Genomic DNA, 22,438 nt, shown 5'->3' with positions numbered 1-22,438 from the left:
TAAGAAAATCCAAACAGGTGGAAAGTAATGTTAAAAGTAATGTTAAATCAGTGAATTAATTGATTTATACTTTCCCAAAAGTATTGGACCAGCCTCATTCACAAACATTATTCAAGACCGATGTCTCTGCATTTTAGGTTTCTGCCTACAATGTGCATATACTTGTGTTTTTTAGGGATTCATCAGAATTCCTTTTCGTGTCATGGAAATGGACTGTAACTGCTGGTTTTCATACAAGCTCTGGTTCTTCCCAGCATGCTCCTGCAGAGCGGCACCGGGCCTACCTGTCTGTGCCAGGTGCAAATAAGCATCTGCACATTTGTTTTTTCACTTTTCAACACCCTTCCTTAGACTCCAGTATTGTCCCCCACGCCCAACCTGAAGATATGCGTTCCTATTTGTATTTCCACCATACACCACGTTTGTGAACACCCACACACTTTTCTATGGAGTTTGCATTCATTGTGCATTGCCATGCTCATGTACGCTCCTTTATCCGACGCTTTCCATAAACTTAGTATTGTTGAAGATTTGTTTTAGGAATTAGGTTAAAGAGTCAATAGGGAAACCCTTCCAGTCCAGCTTAGGACCAGTTGCTGGTAGCTGGTTGCACTTGTCGCAGTCAATGTAATATTGTTCCATGGTGTTGAACATGTGATTCACCTAAACTGCAAACAGTTCTACAGAACAGTTGACGACTTACAGCAAGAGACTAAAGACACGTTTTTTCTGGTTTATTCCTTGTATGCCTTTAATCGATGGTCAGTACGTGTTAACGCAGAACTAAGTTTAACTGAATTATATACTGTCACAAAAATTAAGTTCACGCGGCCGTAGCACAGAACAGGTGAGAAGGGCAAAACGTTTTTAATAGCAAAGCTGAGCCTTGTGCCATGTTGTGCTTCCAGCACAAATGCATATTACAGAGGAGGGCAAAGCTCTTTCTCTTATCATAAATGCGCTGCAGCTTTTCCAGCTTCTGTCATTCTTGAGGGGGTCTCTGCTTATTCGCATGGTTCCACATCCCCCTTGCCTCTGTGCACTTGCATTTTGTGCCTCACCACCTTATTTTTGTCCTGGTGAGAGAAACTCCCGTTTTTCCTTGGTTTTGTTGTCACTTGTGTTACAAGTATTTTAGAGGCGGTTTATTGACCTGCATTGCAACCTATCAGCAGGCAGCATTCTGGTAATGAATGCTGAACCAGTGTAAATGTTCGGCGTGGACCTAGAACCAGAAAGCAGGTGTTTAGTCGCCATTTTAGCCTCCCATCGCTATTGATTTCAGATCTGTGGCCCACATTCCATTTCTCCAGTTTAAACATGGGGTAAAGAACCATTCATTCCCCTGAGTTCAGTGTCACCTGTTGTTGGAAGTGCATGGTAGTTCTTAAATGCCCCAATAACCTCTTAAATAAAACCCTTTATCCCAGCAATATACTTGTAAATGTGTCATTTCACACTGATAAGTTAAAATCCAAGAATGTAAATGCACTCCATGCAAAAATGAGCTAACCTCAACATATATTCATTCCATGTAGAAATGAGATGCTCACAGCATGTATGTGTTCCTTGTGGAAATGATCTGCCCTCAAAGTGTATGTGTGTGTATGCGTTCCTTGTGGAGATGGGCTCCCCTCAATGTGGGCACGTTCCTTGTAGAAATGAGCTGCCTTCAACATGTATGTATGTGTTCCATATAGACATGAGCTCCCCTCAACGTGTATGCATTCCTTGTAGAAATGAGCAGCCCTCAACATGCCTTCAATGAGTATGCCTTCAATGTAGAAATTAGCTACTCTCAACTTGTATGCATACCCTGTAGAAACTAGCTGCTCTAGGCACACACACTTCCTCAGCGTCAGGATACCCTTGCGGGTTATAGTGTGCTTTCAAAATACACATAAAATGAACCATTTACACAGCACGTGCCAAAGCTGAACTGCTTATTGGTGCTATAAAAACTGATGTATCATTAAATCAAGGGAATTCATTTCCACCCCTTTGGAAGGATGAGAGGCTGAGAAGACCAGCATCTGCATGTCTTTAGATTGCTCACATATTTCTGCAGTCGATGTATGTTATGTTATGTTAATATAACTTCTAAAGCGCGACTGTTACCCTAGGGTGTCCTGGTACTGAGCACTTGACTAAATGGTTGCTGTTAAGTGGTTATAAGGTAAAAAGCCAGGTTTTCAGCCCTTTCCTGAAGGAGAGGAGATCGGTTGCATTTCTGAGGTAAAATGGTAGATTGTTTCAGGCTTTTGCAGCACAAGTAGTAAGACTCCTACCACCCCAACAGGCTACAGGGTACAGTCACTTGCTTTGCTGTCCCAGACCGCAAGGCTCTACTGGGGATGCACCATTGAAACCCTTATCTCAAATAGTCAGGACCATTCCCCTTTAGAGCCTTGTACACCATGCATAGGGCTTTAAATTGTGTCTGATGTTTAACTGGGAGCCAATGAAGAGGTTTAAGTTCCTTCCTGACCGAGACAAACCTGGGTGTGCCCGTCCGCAACCTGGCTGCTGCATTTTGCACGATTTGGAGTCTGTTCACATGTCTCTTTTGGATGTTCAAGTAGAGACTATTACAGTAGTCCAGCCGTGACATAATGAGTGCTGTGACTGCTGTACTAAGACTGTCTTCCGGAAGAAGGAACTTTGTTTTCCTCAGGATTCTGAGGAGGAAGAAACATGTGGAGGCAACCCCACTTATCTGATTCCCGAAAGTGAGACTATTGTCCACAATGAACCCCAGATTCTTCACTTTCTTAGTCTGTTCCGGGAGAGTTCCCAGTCAGGTGTCCAGAGGTTCAAATTATTCCCAAATATAATAACCTCGGTTTATCCAGAGTTAAGTTTCAAGCAGTTCGAGGACATCCACCCCGATATGGCTTTCATGCAGTCATAACATCTTGAGAGAGGTGTGGTGCAGCGGCCAGGGCAGCTGACTTCAGAGCATAGGGTTCACGGTTCGATCCCCCGGCTCTGGCGGCAGCTCAGCTCAGCACCATGTGACTCTGGGCAATAGCTCACTTAATTTCCACGATGGCCCTCAGCACCTTGAGAACCGTAAGGTTGAGTAGTTCGTGCTTTACAAATACAGATTTACATTTTTTATCCTGTCTCAGCTTCTTTGCCACGCTGGAGGGGCAGCACCATTTACGTGTCATCCGCATAAGATGTCAATTGAAACCCGAATGATCCTATCAGGGATGACAGCGGGGAAACGTATACATTAAAATGTGTGGGACTAAGGGAGGACCCCTGAGGTACCCCGCAAGAAAGAGAAAAAGGCTTGGACCGATCTTTCTCCAAATCCACCGTTTATGATCGGTCGGTAAGAAAGGATTTCAGGAAGTTCCAGGCCGTGCCTTGTACCCCAACTTCTGATAAACGGTCCATCAAAACCTTATGATGAACAGTATCGAAGGCTGCTGAAAGATCCAGCATGATCAATACTGCAGCGTATTAGTATTAGTCCACTGGGCTAATTGATTTGCGCATTACATAAAATAAATATATACGCTAAAGGAGTCTTCTAGATTGTGAACTTATCATTCTCAAATTCCCACCTCAAACCACAGTCTTACTTCGCAGAAAGTTCAAAATCAGTGCTTAATTTGAGCCGGTGGTTTCCGGTGCTCAGCACCGGCACTTGATTGTCAACACCAGTACTTATGACAGTCTGTACCATCGTGGTACTGTAAGTCTAATTTAGAGGTGAGCACAACAACAGATGCTTATTAATTCATGATGTATTAAAATGACTATCATCTGTGCTAATGCCATTCTTGCAGCTTTGAGGACCAGGAATAGTCCGAATAGTCGCACTTTTAAGAGTGGGATAGTTAGTAGTTGTGTTGGTACGGTCATGAGCAGCGCTGGCCAAAGCAATGGGTGCTGCAACCTCCTGAAACACATGGCAGATCCATGTCTGAGAATACACGAGCCTCCTCGGCAGCTTCCACTTATGAACTTAGAAAGCTTCTATTAATCCGGTCGGGCCTTGTATGTTTGTATACATTTTGCAGTATAGGCACAGGTAGGTAGCTTCCTTCCATTGTTTTAATAAAAAAGGCCATTGGGTGCCAATGGATAATGTTAGATACCCTAAATCTAAAAAGATATTAATAACGGGAATTAATTTGCAGCAGTTTTGCAGTGCGAATCATTCTGGATTCACTATGCTGTGCATTATTCCGCCATCTAGTGGTTGGATCCGGAATTGTAGTCTTTTTTTCTCTTTTTTTTTTCATGGCTCCGGAAGCTCCCACCTTTGGCCGCCATCTTCAGATTCTTTATTCCGCCGTTGGGTCTGGATCGTTACGGAAGAGTTCCAGAGTTTTGGAATAGGAATCAAAGAAAAGAGAAGAAATTCAACGAAAATCAAAGTTTTCAGCTACACCAGACTTCAGGTCAGGTAACCGGGACGACGAGGGAGAAGGTTCGACCGAGATCTCGACGTTCAACGGAGAATGCGCTCGCAGGGGGCTCCCTGAGCGCTGGAATGGACAAAACACCTTTCAAGTTTTGCACCAATTGCCACCACAAATACGCCCAGAAGTACCAGCATCCTGTCTGCAACCTCTGCCTACCGCTCGACCACAACAGCGAGGACTGCAATGCGAGCTCGGCGTTCACACCAAAGACATTCAGAGTAATAGAGAGGCAGAGAAGGGCGAACCACACCATGCAGGGGCAGGGGCCACCTCCATCGCTCCGGGACTTGGGCCTCTCCAGTGGAGAGGAAGACAACATCGCTGAAGGACCAGAGGAGTGCATGGTCGTCAAGGTCCATAAGAAACCGTCGAAGGAGGTAAGGGAGTCGTCGATCCCTAGCACTCGAACGACACTCAAAAGGGTGAAGCTAAAACCCCGAGTCAAACTCGTAGGTGTGAAGCCAAGTCCTCGAAGGGAGCATTGCCGCCGAAACACTCGACAACGGCAACAGCAACCAAGGACAGTCAGCCGAGCGGATCCTTCAAAAAGAACTCCCAATCGGGGAAAGCCCTCGAAAAACCTTGATCATCGAAAGTTGCCCCCGAAAAGGACACCTTCGATGCTGAGAAAAGAAGGGCCTGCATCGACGTTGATGGCCTAGAAGCGAGGCGCTCCAACCCTCGACGCCGCACATGCCGCCGAGATGGAGAGGAAGAAGAGGAGGCGCGAGGTCGAAATGGCGAGCATTCGGCAACGAAAAAGGGACTTCGACGAGAAGATGAGCCATTACACCATTCCGCCGAAACCTGCACTCGAAGTCAAAAGAGATGACTAGGACGCAGAACTGCCGAAAACGCCCAAACTGGTCGAGAAACAGGAGGACTAACTCTATTATTTTGAGGGCGATGGCGACGAGGATCGGCAATTCTTCCGGGACTCGACGTCCTCGGGGGCGCAAGACTTCGAATGGCAGGATCTCAACGCCGAATCACCGGAAGAAGGGGTAGACACTTACCCTTCGAGGCCCTCGCCACCAAATGACATAGGGATCTACAACATGGTCGTCCAAAAGGCTGCACAGACATATGGAGTGAAAATGGAAGAGGAGAAGCCCAAGGCATGTTTTTTCCTGGAAACTCTACTGCCTCAACAAACTAGGAGCCAGTTCCTGCCCATGCTCCCTAGTGTGCTGGATCAAGGAAGAGAGGCCTTTAAGGAACCAGCAGTATGCAAGGCTGTGACTCCAAGAACGTAGAAGAAGTATAAACATTTATCTAAGGACCCTGCATACATCCAAGGGTCAGTACCAGCCGACTCCATAATTGCGGCAATGGCTAGGAAGAGGGCCAATGTGCCCACTAATGTCGGACCACCTCCGGACCAGGAAAGTAGAAGGATGGATCTCACAGGGAGAAAGGTGTAGAGAAATGCGGCAATCCATTGGCGCATCGCAAACTTCAACGCCCTGATCAACAGGCACGCATACCAGCACTGGGAGGAAGGGAGCAACTCCTAAAGCATCTACCAGACCAGTACCAACAAAGAGCGGCTCATCTGGTAGTAGAGGGCAAAAGCATGGTGAACACAAGCTTAAAATCTGCGTTGGATGCTGCAGAGATGTCCAGCAGTCTAATGATGATAGGGGTGGCCGAGAGAAGACACGCATGGCTCATAATTTCTGGATTCAAGCCAGAGGTGCAAAGCAACATCCTGAACACGCCTTTTAACTGAGAGCAACTGTTTGGCCCACCAGTTGACGACAAGTTAACGCAGCTAAAGAAGGACAACGAGACAGCAAGGTCCATTGGAGCGCTGCAGTTGAGGGGGATGAGAAGGGGTACACCCACAAAAAGACCAGGTGGTAGGGGGGGGCAACGTGCCTACCACATCACACAAAACGTTTCAACAAGGCTATCAAGGGAACAACCAAGGCCAGCAGCAGCAGGGACAGCAGCAGCAGAACTGGCAGTACCAGCCCCGGGGTCAGTCCTTTCGATGGCGCGGAAATGGCCGAGGACAGACACAAAGAGGAGGCCAACAGCCCCCCTCCAAGTGACTTCACCATGAAGCCAACCCCCACCCTAGCAACACCACGGGGTGGGCACAAAGACATAAGGAGAAGCAACAAATGGACGTTCCACGACAAACAGTACCTCGAACACACAACACCAGTAGGGGGCAGAATACGAAACTTCATCCAGGAGTGGAGGAAGGTCACAACAGACAAATGGATATTAGACATCATACAATACGGATACTGTATAGAGCTAGAGAAACAACCTCCAAACAGAAAACCAAGAAGCAAGGCACACTCAGCAAAGGAACTCTCGCTCTTGCGACTAGAGGCGGAAGAACTGCTCAGACAACCAGAGGAACAAAGGGGTCTACTCAACTTACTTCCTCATGCCGAAGGTGGACGAAACACTAAGACCTATCCTAGATCTGAGGTTCTTGAACAAATTCATAAAAACTCAAAGATTCAAAATGACTTCCCTTCAAGAAGTAATACCACAAATACAATGAGGAGATTACATGGCAACTATAGATTTAAAGGACGCGTAATTACACATCCCCGTCAACCACAAACACAAATGTCTACTAAGGTTTACGATCAACCAAAGTCACTACCAATTCACAGTACTGGCATTCGGTCTCAAATCCACACCAAGGGTGTTTACAAAATACACGTGTACCCCTACCTCGACGACTGGCTCGTAAAGGCAAGTTCGTACAGCCAATACAACCAACACATCCAGCAGGTCATACTAACACTGACGCAACTGGGTTTCTCAATCCATTGGGAAAAATCGTCATGGGAGCCAGAGCAAATCAAGATATTCTTAGGGGCGGAGATCAACACCATACAGGCCAAAGTGTTCCCCAGCAGGAAGAGAACATTGGCAATACTGAAGAAAACATGTCATTACCGCAAGGGGCAAGTTCTGACAGTGAGGACGGTGAGAAAGCTGTTGGGAATGATGGCGTCATGCATTCACCTGGTGCAAAATATTCGGCTACACATGAGACCATTCCACGAATGGATACAGCAGCAATCGTCACAGGCAACGGGGAGTTGGGAAGATCTAGTGGTTGTCACACACGCAGTGCATCAAGAAATAGCGTGGTGGAACAAAGAAAACATATCACAGGGGAAACCATTCACACAACCAACTCCAACAGTGACCATCACAACGGACACCTCCCAGCTGGGGTGGGGCGCGCACATGAACAAGCTGAAGGTGAGGGGGCTATGGTCGCAACAGGATGCTGTCAAGCACATCAACTACCTGGAACTAAAGACAGTGTTCCTAGCCTTAAAATCCTTCCAGAAGGAGCTGTACGGAAACAGGGTGTTGATCCAAACAGACAACACCACGAGCATGTTCTACAGCAACAAACAAGGAGGAACACAATCAGCGGCACTATCAGGGGTAGCACAGGAAATATGGACATTGGCCATTCCACTAAAAATAGACCTACTAGCAATACATCTCTCGGGGAAGGACAATGTGGAAGCAGACAGACTCAGCAGGCAGATGCCAGCATCCCACGAATGGGAGATCAACCAACAGCAAATACAGAGAGTATTCCGGAAGTGGGGAACACCGCAAATAGACCTATTTGCAACACATCAAAATGCCAACACTTCGAATCCAGACAACCAGACCATCGGTCACAAGGAAATGCGCTATGGATAAGTTGGTCAAAGACATTTCCATACGCTTTTCCCCCGATACCACTGATACACAGGGTACTCAGCAAATGCTGGATCAGCAACATGTCGCTAATACTAATAGCACCTCAGTGGGCCAGACAGTCCTGGTTCTCACAAATAGTAGAGATGGCGCATGCACCAGCACACAGATTCCCAAAAAGAAGGGACCTGTTAACAATGCAGAACGGAAGGGTGCTACATCCAGAGAGCCTCAGCCTAGCGGCATGGCTCCTGAGGACCTAGAGTTTGCACACCTCAAACTACCAGGGAGCAAAATGGCTGTGCTCAGAGAAGTGAGAAGACTTACAACAAGGAAATGCTACGTAGCAAAATGGAAAAGATTCTCCGAATGGTGCATTAGGGAGAAACTGCAAAGGAAAATTACAAAGGAGTCAACAGTACTAAAATACTTAACACATCTACTGCAAAGTAAACTAAGCTACACATCCCTAAGGGTGCACTTAGCAGTGATAGTGGCTTACACAAGAGGAGAAACGGGGAAAAGTTTCTTCACCTCTTAAATAGTAAAAAGATTTCTAGAAGGAGCAAAGAGAATCGCACCTTCAAACAGAATGCCAGCACCGGCATGGAACCTCAACGTAGTGCTGACTCAACTGATGAAGGCACCATTTGAGCCGATTCACAAGGCTACACTACACATGCTCACGCTAAAGATGGCTTTCTTAGTGGCTATCACATCACTACGAAGAGAAAGTGAGTTGCAGGCCCTAACACTTCAAGACCCCTACCTGCAGATTCACAGTGATAAGATTGTAATGAGAACGGACCCACACTTCATGCCGAAGGTGGTGTCACGGTTCCACATCAACCAAACAATCCAAATACCTAATTTTTTCCAAAAACCAACCACTAGTACAGAAAGGGCGCTGCACACACTGGACGCCAGAACAGCTGTGATGCACTATATAGCAAGGACAAAGGAGTGCAGAAAGACAAAGCACCTCTTTGTCTCCTTCGCCAGCAGTTTTTTGGGACAACCAGTTACCAAAAGTACCATTGCACGGTGGATTGCACAAACCATACAACTATGCCACAAACAAGCAAGGCAACCGTTAAAAGGAGCAGCTTATGCTCACTCAACAAGGAAGAAAGGAGCAGCAATTGTGTTTCTAGCTAACACACCAATTCAAGACGTTTGCCAAGCTGCAACATGGTCTTCAGTGCACACGTTCACTAAGCACTACTGTGTAGATATCCAAATGTATAAAGAAGCGCAAGTGGGACAGAAGGTCTTACAACAAATATTCAGTAGCCAGTGCTCATCTTCCACCCAGCCACCACAATAAGGACAAACCGCTACAAAGTCTATGCACAGCATAGTGAATCCAGAAAGATTCACGCTGCAAAACGTATACTTTCTTACCTGTCGGTGTAGTTTTGCAGCTTAAAGACTTTCTGGATTCACTAGCGAACCCTCTCTCCTCCGCCAGAAAGATGAGACAGGAGGAAAGGGATTAAAAGAGGAAAAGACTTTAAAAAGCAAGAGGGAAAACATGAATAACACAAGACAAGAAAAAAGAATCCGAAGATGGCGGCCATAGGTGGGAGCTTCCGGAGGAAGCACGTCGATGTCACGAAGGACACCAAATGGTGGTATGTCGACGCTCACCTGGGCCACGGGGAAAAAAAAAGAGAAAAAAGACTACAATTCCAGACCCAACCACTAGATGGCGGAATAATGCACAGCATAGTGAATCCAGAAAGTCTTCAAGCTGCAAAACTACACTGACAGGTAAGAAACTATACATTTTCCTCATAGCGGTTGGGTAGATATTTAAAACCGCATCTGCGGTTCGGCAGTGTAGTAGCAAGTGCGCCCTAGTGTGAGGAAGAAACATGCACCCCACCCCAAAATCCAGTTTATTTGTAAACCATAGGGTAACATGGGTGCAGCGGCCTGTCTTGGCGCACCAGGCCCTGTGCCTCTGGGTAACATGGGTGCAGCGGCCTGTCTTAGTGCACCGGGCCCCGTGCCTCTGGGTAACAATGGTGCAGCAACCTGTTTTGGTGCACCGTGCCTCTGGGTAACATGGGTGCAGCGGCCTGTCTTGGTGCACCAGGCCCCTGTGCCTCTGGGTAACATGAGTGCAGCAGCCTGTCTTGGTGCACCAGGCTCTTGTGCCTCTGGGTAACATGTGTGCAGCGGCCTGTCTTTGTGCACCGGGCCCCGTGCCTCTGGGTAACATGCGTGCAGCAGCCTTACTTGGTGCTCCGGGTCCTGTGCCTCCGGGTAACAAGGGTGCAGCAGGCCCCGTTGCCTCTGGGTAAATGGGTGCAGCGGCCTGTTTTGGTGCACGGGACCCGGTGCCTATGGGTAACATGGGTGCAGCGGACCCGTGCCTCTTGGTAACATGGGTGCAGCGGCCTGCCATGGTGCACCGGGCCCCGTTCCTCTGGGTAACATGGGTGCAGTGGGCCCCGTGCCTCTGGGTAACATGGGTGCAGCGGCCTGTCTCGGTGCACCGTGCCCCGGTGCCTCTGCACCCTCGGCATCGCTACGGCTACGACCAGCAGCGCCGTTTCCGCACCTACGAGCCCGCGCCGTCGCGCGCCTACAGCAATGCCGTTAATAACATGCACATCCGCTTTCCTAAGGGATAATCTTCAAGCAGAACATAGCAAGAAGGGCTCCGAGAACTATCATCGGCCGCCACGTAAATCCGGGCACATGAAACATTGGTTTAGTCGCCCCCACTGTCAATTCAACACGACAGATTGCAAAAGGCGCGTCGGTACGGAAGTGTGATGAGTGGATTATGCGGGCCCTAAACGTCTCCTCTGGAGGGGGAGGCGGGGCCCGCGGGCCCGCTGACATGTGTAAGACATTAAGTTTGCGGAGCTTTGCTGCGAGCCCAGCCTGACTGGCAGCGGAGTTGAGAGGAATAAAGCGCGCGCGCGAGAGAGGCAGATTTACATGAAGGAACTCAGGGGGCTTTGTCACGGCAATTGTATAAAGTGATATACAGTGCAAATCGAGTCGAGCATGTCCCTGGATAGCAGGCAGCTTACAGTCTCTCGGAGCACAGATTACTGCTTTATCTTGTCATACTAAATTAACGTGGCAGCGCACTGTTAAACAGCGCTGACCTCTTCATCTATGGAAATTGCTGCCTGGAGGAGCGACGGTATTTAAGGCGCTCGGCGTCTCTCTTGTCTTTCCCTCCGCCTCTGCCCTCAGGCGCTATACAGTAAAAGAAGAATAGGCGCCGTGTATAAAGGAGGTGTTTTTTTTTTTTTTACAGCAAGGTGACAAGAGCTAGGTGTTAATTGGGCCTTTGTTTGATTAATAGTCTTATTGGTCAGGGAATATCGAGCTTTTTGTTTGTACAACTTTACAGGAAAGCTTTTAACACGTCCTTGCCCCCCACCCCCTTTAAAACGTGTATTAGAGGACTCTTCCATGTGCGCATTAGTTTAACCCTAGATTGCCAGGCTACAATATTCCACTTGCTGCATTTTCAGCATATTACGGGTTTATGGGCTGCAGGTTATTTTACATGCCCTGTTTAAGTGTCGTGGGTGGCAACAAATGCAGTGGACTGATAATGCAGGGTTTAGATGGGCAGGTACTGTCCGGAACTGTGTGACCGCATGTCTTTGTTTGAAAAGCACACAACCTACAATTCTCAGCACTTCTGAAATACATTTAATGTGAGAGCACCCGCACTTCTAAGGAGCAAGCATGTACTCTAAATACTGAGTTCCTGCACTTCTATGTTTCCATTTAAATAATTGGTAAGAAGATATTTTGCTCATTTCATGTGATTCTTGGAAGTGGCAGTTGGGAGAGGTTGTGGCCTAACGGCTAGGGGGGTCGACCTAAGGCTGGGGAACCGGGTCCTAGTCTTGACGGGGAAGCTTATCATCCTGTGATTCTGGGCAAATAACTTTATATTCCCGTGCCTCGCAAAAATGAATGTGTCCATCTTTAACGCAAGTGGTGCTCTTGCAAAGCACTCTGATACCCTTCGGATCTAGTTTGCGCTATATAAAACTGCCCACCCCCGCCCCCCAAAAAAGCACTTTTACCTTTTCTGTTTTAATATGGAATGTTATAGACAGGGTCACTGGAATTATGTGGCATGAGAGGGCCAAATTATGCAGCATGTTTGAGTAAATTATACAGCAAGATAAGGCACATTATGTGGCATAACGCAGCACATTATGTAATAGTTTTACTTCATTATTTCGTCATTTTTTAAATTGCTAATACACTCTGGGCATGGGTTGCACCTCGTGAGTACTAGTTTAACACCCACATATAGCAATAAGTAACAGAAAGGTGTGGAGTCCAACTTTGCAAAGGGCCTTCCACTGCTCTGCAACATATGTTGTAATATTTTTAATAACTTTTCAACCATTTGAGCTAGAAACACATTTTTTTGCTAAAATCTGCATACTATTCAGCAGATGAGGGATTATGTGGCAAATGAGGCAAATCCATAAGTATGCGAAAATCACTGTGGAACACAATTGCATAATTCAAGTGGTCCTGGTAATAGAATACAGTATCACAAATGCACATGCCACAACTACATCTTGTAGAAACCACCAGTAACTGGTCATCTGACATTTCCATTAGGGCAGAGCAATTTGCATTGGCTTATTGAGGAACACACTGGCATGAGGCTGTTCCAGTTATTGCAGATGTGCATCTTTTTACCATGCCACACATTATACAGGCGAGGATAAACCTTTAATGCATATCTTTTAAGAACGAAGGATTTCTAGAAGTTTTTTTCTGTAACACTTGGAACCATCACCCTGCTGCGAGGCCAGCCACTGAGGCACCCACTGGCATCTGTTCTGACAGCAGGGTGTGATTGGCCTGAGCAGACCTTGCTTGATGGTATGGCACCTTCCATCGGTTTGGCATTCGGTTTCTTATGCAGCTCTCTAGTGTTCTTACCGCCGGAGTGTGGTTTGAGTGGGAGGTTTATTTAAAATAGCAAGCGTGGCATTTGGAACTACTGCTGCCTCCAGTGGGGTGAAATGTGTGGAGAGACAGCTATGGCAACGAGAAAAACATCATAAAGAAAGGGAAGAAATGAGCATGAAAAAGAACTGTTGAAAAGTTGTAAGGTAATACCTGAGCCTCTCTCAAGGAAAACAGGACTCAAAATGAGAGCATGTAGTAGCGGATTTACTACATTAAATCTGGTGGACATTTCGTTCACCCTCTGTTTCATCATTTTGTGAAGGTCTCTCATTTATAATGTTGCGCATAATGTAGCATTACAGTCCCTGCATAGTTGTTTTAATAATCATTGTTATTATTTTTGTTGGTATTACCATTTTTGTTGTTGTTATTCTTATTTGTCGTATTGATATGAATGCTGGTATTGTTGCCATTAGTCTGGTGTTTGTTCTTTTGTTTTGACTGTCAAATACCAATTTGCTCTGACTGAAACCAGAAAAACTGTGTTGGAATACACCTGCCTGATGTTAGAATGTTTACAGTGTGTACAGATGGGCACTTTTTCAATGGAAATTCAGCTGCGTAAAAGCCCAAAAGATGTAGAACTCTTGAAACCTAATATCATGCCTTTTATGCTCGGCTTTTGTGTGCTGGAGTTCTGTAAGTGCTCAGTGGTAGCTTTTTAATTATTTTCGCTGTTTGATGTCTGGAAGTGTTATGAATGGATTGTGAAAGACTTCTGTAAAATCTCATCTCTGTGCCAGCAGAGGCAGTCATAGGTAGGTTGTCCTTGTTCTGAAACACAGTCTGTATGAATGCGTTAACGCGAGAAACAAACAATAAGTTGAATTATTTAGAAAAGAATAGGTTTTTATGCAATCTCGATGAGAATGGGCGATGTCGCCCAGATTGTGGGTGGCGTTTTTGTTGCTGCTGTGGTTCCCTTTGAAATTGAAGGGCCATCAGGCGTGCCTAGTTGAAGTCACAGATATGGTTTGGAAGATGTTGCGCTGCCTTTTAAAGCCATGACCTTTAGTAGGAGGGTCACAGTGTTAGTACCCATGTTGTTTCTAGAAATCCTATCACTTTGTTCTCTTAGATCTAGTGTCTCAGCACCCCGTACTTTGGTCGCACAAGGAAGGTAGGGAGATATGTGTTCTTTTGGCACGGGTGAATGAGAAAATCACCAGAACACTCCAGTACAAATGGAAATTCACTATTGCTTTACACAGGCAGATAGCACACCTGCACAGACACACTCACACCTTAGTTTCTGTGTGCACGTAATGCCAACATTTAATGCACTTCAAAAATTGATTGTTCAGCTTCAGGCGATAGTCCATGATTGCTAATATAGCTGCAGCTTTCCTGCTATCTCAGGTTAAGCAGATGCAGAAGGTGACAGGAGTTCTCAAACATGTTTCTGCATCATCAGTTTCCTGCTGCTTTTGCAGAGGTGGTGGGTGAAGGGGAGATCAGTCAAACATGTTTTTACATTGCCCGTTTCCCCTGCCTTAGCAGAGGTGAACATGGTAGATTGGGCAAACACGTTTCTCCCTCATCGGCGTAGTGGTGTTTGGAGAGCACTAGCTGTGGGTATTCAAGGAGCAGTGAGCGGCCAGTGAGACACTCAGAATTACGATTTGCTTTGAGTGGTGGCAGGCGGAAAAAAGAGTATTTCAACTGGTACCATATTTTGTCTTTTTGTAAAATACTTTCTAACCCAAGAAGCCATAAGTGCTGATGGCACAAGTAAGAGGGCAAGAGGCATTGGCTAGTGAACGTAAACATGGCGTATCCGCTCCCCTGGTGTGGATGTTGATGTATGAGAAACCTATGTCTCTGATGATGGAAGAGCAAGTCTAAGCCTTCGCCTGAATGTGAAACCGTGTTCACAGTTTTTGACCTTAAAGCTCACCACATTATTTAGACGGGCAGGCCCATCTGCCTTGATCCATCGCAGAAATGGCACAGATCAGCACATACTGGGAGGGGTTGAGCCGCAAGTGATGTATGGAGTGGATTGACAATATTACTTTGTTAGTATCCTCCATTCCTTGTCTGTATTTATTTTTAAATGTGGATAAAAATGGAAATTGGGTTGTTTTTTGAGTAATACTAAATGCTGTCTACAATGATTTCCAGGCCAATAGGTGTGGATTGATAGATGAGGGGGTTAAACAACAAACACATTTTAGTGAAGATGCTTTAACAGTAGTAGATATGCACAAGGTTGATACTAAAATTTGCATATTTTCATTTAAGTGCACTGATTTGTCTTCTTTGGGTGTTCACAGCACTGAAACCTGTCAGACATTCAAGCATGAGTGCATATTTATCGGTTAAATAAATGTGGAAATATACTAATTTCAGATTAATTTTCCCACAAAACCCAAAATAAATATGGATAAATACAGATAAAATGTGCAAAAAACAAATATGGATAAATACAGACGGAAATGGCAAAAACAATACATACCATAATACCGGGAGACCTATTCATAACGCAGCTCAAAGAGGAGTGATGTGTGTGTTGTAATGTATGTATTTCCGCAGTGTGTTTGAACGTGCTCCACCAGAAGACTCCAAGGGAAGCCAACTGGTCTTTGTTGTGTTCTGTGGTTGGGAACATGGCAATATTCTGGATAATGGGCAAGAAACAAAGATAAGGTGCATACACTTTACTCGGAGAAAATAGAGCTCTCAGAGGAGGACCACGGGAATCAGACTCTTAGCCACTATGTTTTCCACATTTGTCAGCATCATCAAAGTGTGGGTATGTCTAGATGAGCAGGTATTCTCCTAACAAATGTCAATCAGTACTACAAGGGCGGTGATCTCATAAAAGAGTACGCATCTACGAGTATTTCAGAACACTCATGTGATCATAGACGTTAATGATCTGGGTAGCAATAAGCGCGTGAACTGGGAAGCCGAGAAACCTTGGTGAGCAGTTTGTGAAAGGGCTGTGCACATTGGTTTCTTCACACAGGGCATGGTTCTTGTGGTTGGGGTCTCTTTGAGCATCAGTTGTAAGTGATGAACAATGAATATGACTAGAATGATTTTTGTTTTACTAACCTACTTTAAACATATAAGGAAACCGCATTTAGATCAAGACGTCCTGGAGTACTCCATGCCAGGACATGCAAACCAAGCAAAAAAAGCCAAGTGGCAGTCAGAAAAGTGTGGAACACTTCCTGACTGTCGTAATCTATGTGGGGCAAGGGGCGGCACTTACACTATGTTCAGACCGTGGCTCTTCATGGATGCTAAGGTTGGAGGAGGAGGACAGAGGGTGTCTGCTCCAGGACTGGCTGCCTTTGCAGTCCAACACACCCTGGCTACTGCACACATTCTTTTCTTGTGGTTGAGGACTGTCCAAGGCTGAGCCTGGATTGTCTCCATCACAAGCATCCTCTGGGTGGAGGGCAATGGGCAGTGGGGAAAAAGTTAAAATCAACTTGGAGCCTGCCGTCAACTGTCATGTAAATGAGCTGGCTTCCATGTCAGTCTATTGGAACTCTGTCTGTTCTCTAGAACCACGAAACCTGCATGGAGAGGAAGTGCGTCTCCATTTCCACACCCCTAGCATTTCCACCTTGCAAGAGAATGAACAGGCTCCTACAGAAACGGCAGGCTGTCTCTTTCTGTTTGAAACAAGATTGAGACAACTAGACTCCAATGTAGTCTTGTAGGAGTACACCCAAACACTTCCCGTGTAAACGTTCACTGTTCCAATCAAGCACAAGTGCTTCAACAGCTCATCAGTGATATGAAGCACTATTTATCTGTTACTAAAAACAACAATCATTGGAAATACATTTGCTATAGGTAAGTGAAGCGAGCGAATCGGATTTCCAGGATCCCAAAGGTTTTTAGTGTAAATATAGAATTTTTACAATTATATTTTCCATGAAAACAGAAACCGCCTACGAAGCACTGTCCATTGCTCAGCAGCTTGATTTTTCCTGTCAATCACAAAGGCGACAAGTGAACTAGATTAGGTAAAGCTTTCCAAGATTAACAAAGGAAGATTATTCACGTGATCCTGAGAAGCCGGAAGCTTATTTTACCATTGAACTGGAGAAGAAATATCCATTACCTGCTGCATGCTGAACAGGGAGAAAGAGTTGTTCCTAGAAGTCATATATTGTTGGAACCAAATTAAAAACATTTGGGCAATTTTCAGATTCAGCGTTTCTCCTTTGATGGGAACTCTTAACCAGAAAGCAGTATTTTTCTGGATTTCTGAACTGAAGCAGGGGAGAGGTAGTCCAGAACTCCTTCTTTTACTGGTGAGTACTAGCACTGTTAGGCTAAAGGAAGGGCTTGCTTTTATCATGGGAAAAGTGCAAATCCAGCTTTGGAATTAGAGGGAGAGCTATCCTGCGGGGGACACTCTTTCCGTTAAATAATTGGCAGAAATTAGTAGCTCTATATTGCAAAATAATCATCGCGTTTTTGTGCCGTTGTTGGAACGTTTTCAGTATATTTTGTTTCAGTATGAAATTATTTATTTTCTAGATTGTTATAATCTATCCACTTGTGATCCAGAGTGGAGCTACTTCTGAGTTGTTACATTTTATGTTGTTGTTTGGAGACCAACATGTAACTCTGTTCTAATGACTTGTTACTCTGTCAATACTTTACACACGAGGTATATCTTAGTCATTTATGTCCCTGCGTGCATGTTTCTGTTATGCATATATTTATGGAGACTCCAATCGAAACTAAGCCAGACACATGGAAGACCATTCTTAACTTTCAATCATTCAGTTTTAAGTTTACATTTTCTAGCTCGTCGACAGCTGGGCAGATTCACAAGTAGTATCTGTTACTCAGGGGCATGCGTTCTATTGCGGTAAAAGAGGACTTGTACCATCGTGGTCCCGTCTTTTATCTGTTTTTAGAGTCCAGATATTCCATATACAAGCAGTCTATATTCCCATAAGACCATGAAATACTGTTGCTTTATCAGATGTGCGCCGTAGTACAGACAAAGTCACGCACAACACACACACTATTAAGGGCGTGGTGACTGTTACTCCAGTTCCATACCCAATACCGCCAAGCAAGATGGTATTAGTTATGTATTTCTATACCTGGTCCCAGGTATGGAAATCACTGAATGACCTCCGCGCACTAGGAGAAATCTCCGAACATGTCACGATCATTTATTTTTTTGTTTTACAATAACATCAACCCTTCCCATCCCCTGTGGATTTGTTTCTGGAAAACAATACTTTATTGAGTAGGTGCAACTAATTGGTGCAGGCTATGCAACGTTCACTTGCTTTGCTACAACTGCTAACCGATTATTGCAGTGAAAGGGATTACAGATCCACACCAGGCAGTCGGGGATCTCTAAATAGGATCGGTGGTCCTCCGCCAGTTGAGCGGAGACTGTAACCTCTGCTGAACGGGTGGGCCAGTGAGCCCTCCGCCACACTCTGAATGAGCCCATGTGTACATTTAACCATAGCCAAGAATATCAGTGGAACCCTGGAGATAAACAAGGTAGTTCGACAGCTGTCAAGGGATTTATGTAATTTCCAAGATATAGTAGACATCTTTATACTTAAATGTCAAGCTTGTTATTATAGCCTGGTATTATTCGTGCACAGTAACAATGCCATTGCACTAAAATTGTGTATTATTTAGGTATTCATTCAGATTATTATTTATACGGTAAACCAAGATTGGGTAGGGAAATTGAAGACCTGTATTATGCCTCCCTCTATGCACCAACTGCAGAATCTTCTGATCCATTACACACCCTTGCTTCCTTACACACTTGATGAATGTCAGTGAGCTCCTTATAGCAAACACCATTTCCCATGTAGCCAAAGTCTTCCAGAGACCCAAGGGGAACCCAGGTCAGGGCAGCCAATCTTTGCATCAGTACTTCTGTGAAATGGCTTAGTCCATTATTTAATTATGTTTTTATAGCTGTTCCTCTTCAATGTTTAATGTATATTGTGCTGCCATTCTGTGACATTCACAGTGCACAATAAATAGAGTTTGATGATGATTTTATTGGTCGCAGATGAAAACCGACTCTGACCTAGAGACAATGTAAGCTGATTAACAAATCCACCTATTGATCAATGGAATGTGGCCATGGCCTTCCCGGCACACTATAAAATGCAATGTTTATAACACATTTTCAAAGCTGGTGTTCTCAAGAATGTATAAAGATGTTATGCTATTTTAAAAATGTCTGCCAATTACGTAAGAACTAGAAATGGAGACCCAAGTCAGAAAAGTTGCCTTTGTGATTGTTTTTGATGTAGCTACCAAACAGAGGCACATCATGCTACCTCACTGAGGCATGTGCCAGGCAAAGCGAATTGACTATATCTGACATCTGCAGCAGAGGGAATGGAGCAAATATATACTTCCCGAGATGTATGAGAAAAGCTAATTAGCAGTAAAAAATTATGCAATATGTCTTTGCCCAATTCTGGTGGGTAAATGTTTGTAATTAAATATTTGTAAACATAATGTATGAGAGTGATCGCCTTGTGATATGCAGTAGTAGTTAGAGGTCCGAGAAATCTCTCGCCTATTGTCTTAGTGTAATTGTCACAGCAAAAAAGGATATCGCTAAATGTCACGAAAAAAACATTTTCTTTCGTTGGTTGGATGGTCACACCACTAGTGTAGGATGGACCTCCCCGTGTCTGCCTGTCTTCAGGCAGACACATGAAGTGTCTTTGGCAAATCAAGCTAGAAGGTTTGTAGAAAAACATCCACATATATGCTAATTTCCTGCTTCATATTTCCCCCCCAAAAAACCTTGGAAATTTTCAACAGGCAAAAGTGATAGGAATAAGTGACATGACTGTGGGCACTGAGACACATACACAGATGTTGATGGTTGATGGAGAAAGCTCTGAAGACAACCCTGTACTCATTACTTCTTGTACCCTGCAGCTTCAGTAATTTTCAGGTGCTGAATATTCTATTGAATCTCAAATGACAGCCATATATCTTAATCCAATTCACCGGTTTATGTCCTGTTTTATAGTCCCAACAACAATCCCTCTCCTGACATGTACCTAGCTTGGGAATTGGGGTGGTCACTTGTATTCTCCTACTCACAATCTTTACTACCCCAGTGTTCTGCCACCCCGTATCTGAAGACCCGAGTCGCAAAGTTATTTGAGCATGTAACCTAAAAAAAAAAATACAATAAAGAATCTGTAGATGGAAATTCCATACTCCTGAGTCCAGGAGATCAGTGTCGGCTATGCACACTGATTCGATTTAAGAATGATGACCACCAGTTAATATGGAGTGTCGTAACTACATACAGGGGTGGAAACGTAGGCGCAGGAAAAAAAAATGAGCCTCCCCTACTTCATAGAAGTATAGATAACTAGTTTTTCCATAAGGAAAAAATTATTTTCTTATTGAGAAAAAAGTCAAAGTAAAAATATGTCTTAGCGTTTCCACCTTGTGTGCTCCTGTAGGTTTTCTGCTATGTGGAAATTCCACTTGCATGCATGTGCGAGACTGGGACTGTGCTATGTGTGCTCCTTTGCTGTTGTGCTAATCACTAAAAATGTGTTCGTCTATGCGACCCACAGGTGTCAGTCTACAGTGTGTAAGTTTGTGCACATTAATGTGACTCTGGGCCGAGGATACCCATTCACTGTCCTTATTTCTGTGATCATGTCTAAAGACCGCTCTCTCTTTTCAGAATCTTTCACTGGAACAGTAAGTCCAGTAACGCTCTGATATAGTTTTCCTGTGTGATGAACTAACTCTTTTCTAATCATGCTTACCTTTTAGGAAGGTGACGGCAATAAAATGATGCCTTCATTTGTCCTGCACAACTCAGCTACCTCACCCCTGAAGGCAGACGAAGGAGGACGGCAGAGCAGTGGGGAGCTGTTATCGAACACGGCCATGGGAACTCCTGAAAGGCGCAAAGGCAGCTTGGCGGATGTTGTGGACTCTCTGAAACAGAGGAAAATGGAGGAGCTCATTAAGAGCGAGCCAGAAGGTAGGAATGGAGAATCCATCGATGGCACTGGCAGCATTGCGTCTTTGGGTATTTGGGCTTGGAAGCAAAGTTTCCAGGGGTTCTGTGTACACCAAACCTATAATGTCTGTGTTCCAAGCTTTCACCATATGCCCTTTCATGTATAGCTCAGGTTACACATGGAAACCATTGAAACCTGAGAGTAAATCAGGCCTTGGGTAGTTGAGGACATCTTGTGGTGGCTTCTTGAAGCCGTTAAATGCTTTGCCATAGTCAGGCAAATGCCAGCAAACAAACCGTGGCATTCACAGTTCTCTTTTGAGCCAGAGTTCTCCTAATACCTGCCCGCCCAGCCTTACCATATATGGGTCAATGCATTCTATGCTTCCTATAGGTTACCTAAACAAGTTTCAAGTTTGATCAGATCTGCATCTTGTGATGAGCACATCTTGAACCGGTGACTCGATTTCACTTGGTGTTCACTGTATTCAAACTCTTTTTTTTTCCTTATGCTCTTGATCACCAGTGTCCACATGTCTTCAGTTTTCCTCAGCTCATTCAGTCCTTCTGTCTTATTAGGGGACACGCGTGGCAATGATAAAGCAGTGGATGCTGACATTGGGCTTAATGTGAAATCTTCTCCTATGGGCAGTGAGCTCCCAATTGGCTTCTGTGCATCTTTGATGAACACCAAAGTTGTTTTCAAATACCCTGCCATCCCTCAACACAAGCAAAACTTTTCTGTGGTTTTGCTTTAGTAAATTGACCTCAAAACAATCAAGTTCATACTTAGCGAGTTACCTCCTACAAGTATGGTGAGCTTGAGAAAACAGGAACCTCTCTGACAAGGCCAGGGTAAAATGACCCGCACTCCAGTACAATACCGGAGACCAGCACCAACGGAGATCTGGCCTTCTGTCCGTACAGCGGCTGCCGTAACGAAGGTAGCCTTTTTCTCGTCTGATTCACATTTGAGGGGACTTTGTGACCAGCCCCATGATTCGTCTTCCTAAAAGGCAGTCCAAGCTGTGTGCATTTGGCGGGAGGAGGGAAACAAGGGGACAAGGTTGATGAGGAGGAAGAAGAGAGCCAACAATAGGCAAGATGTAAGGACACAGCTTCGAGTGGGAGGCTGTACAAGCTCCAGAGACTCCATTAGCAAAGGTTACAGTCAGGCATTAGAATGGTTACAGAGTCTGTGCATTATCTCAGCACTGCTAAAATGAAAATGTACAAACAAAAGATCCGCAGCTCTTTGAAAACGAGAGAGAGAAGGAGAAAGAACCTGAATGTTGGGCTTACAAATGCATGGCATGAAAAATCTTTTCTTGCGCGTAGCCATTGTTCC

The 22,438-nt window shown here is 44.9% G+C and overlaps 1 protein-coding gene across 2 annotated transcripts in view; it reads left to right on the top strand.

Annotated features, from left to right (window-relative positions):
* The window catches only part of SOX5 (SRY-box transcription factor 5), a 423,652-nt gene that overhangs the window by 77,331 nt on the left and 323,883 nt on the right, over window positions 1-22,438 (top strand). Inside the window, exons 1-2 of one of the 2 annotated variants that reach the window (XM_085652752.1) lie at window positions 17,274-17,395; window positions 20,898-21,111. In XM_085652752.1, the coding sequence (XP_085508878.1) occupies window positions 17,309-17,395; window positions 20,898-21,111 (301 nt within the window). In that variant the 5' untranslated portion in view covers window positions 17,274-17,308. Of the gene's footprint in view, window positions 1-17,273; window positions 17,396-20,897; window positions 21,112-22,438 lie in introns of those variants that run through there. The other variant, XM_085652751.1, reaches the window with a different exon arrangement.

The sequence above is a fragment of the Triturus cristatus genome, chromosome 4_1 (assembly GCF_964204655.1).
Source record: "Triturus cristatus chromosome 4_1, aTriCri1.1, whole genome shotgun sequence".
NCBI classification, from domain to species: Eukaryota; Metazoa; Chordata; class Amphibia; order Caudata; family Salamandridae; genus Triturus; species Triturus cristatus.
The sequence above is the reverse complement of the archived record's forward strand: the minus strand, read 5'-3'. Positions and strand labels throughout refer to the sequence as shown.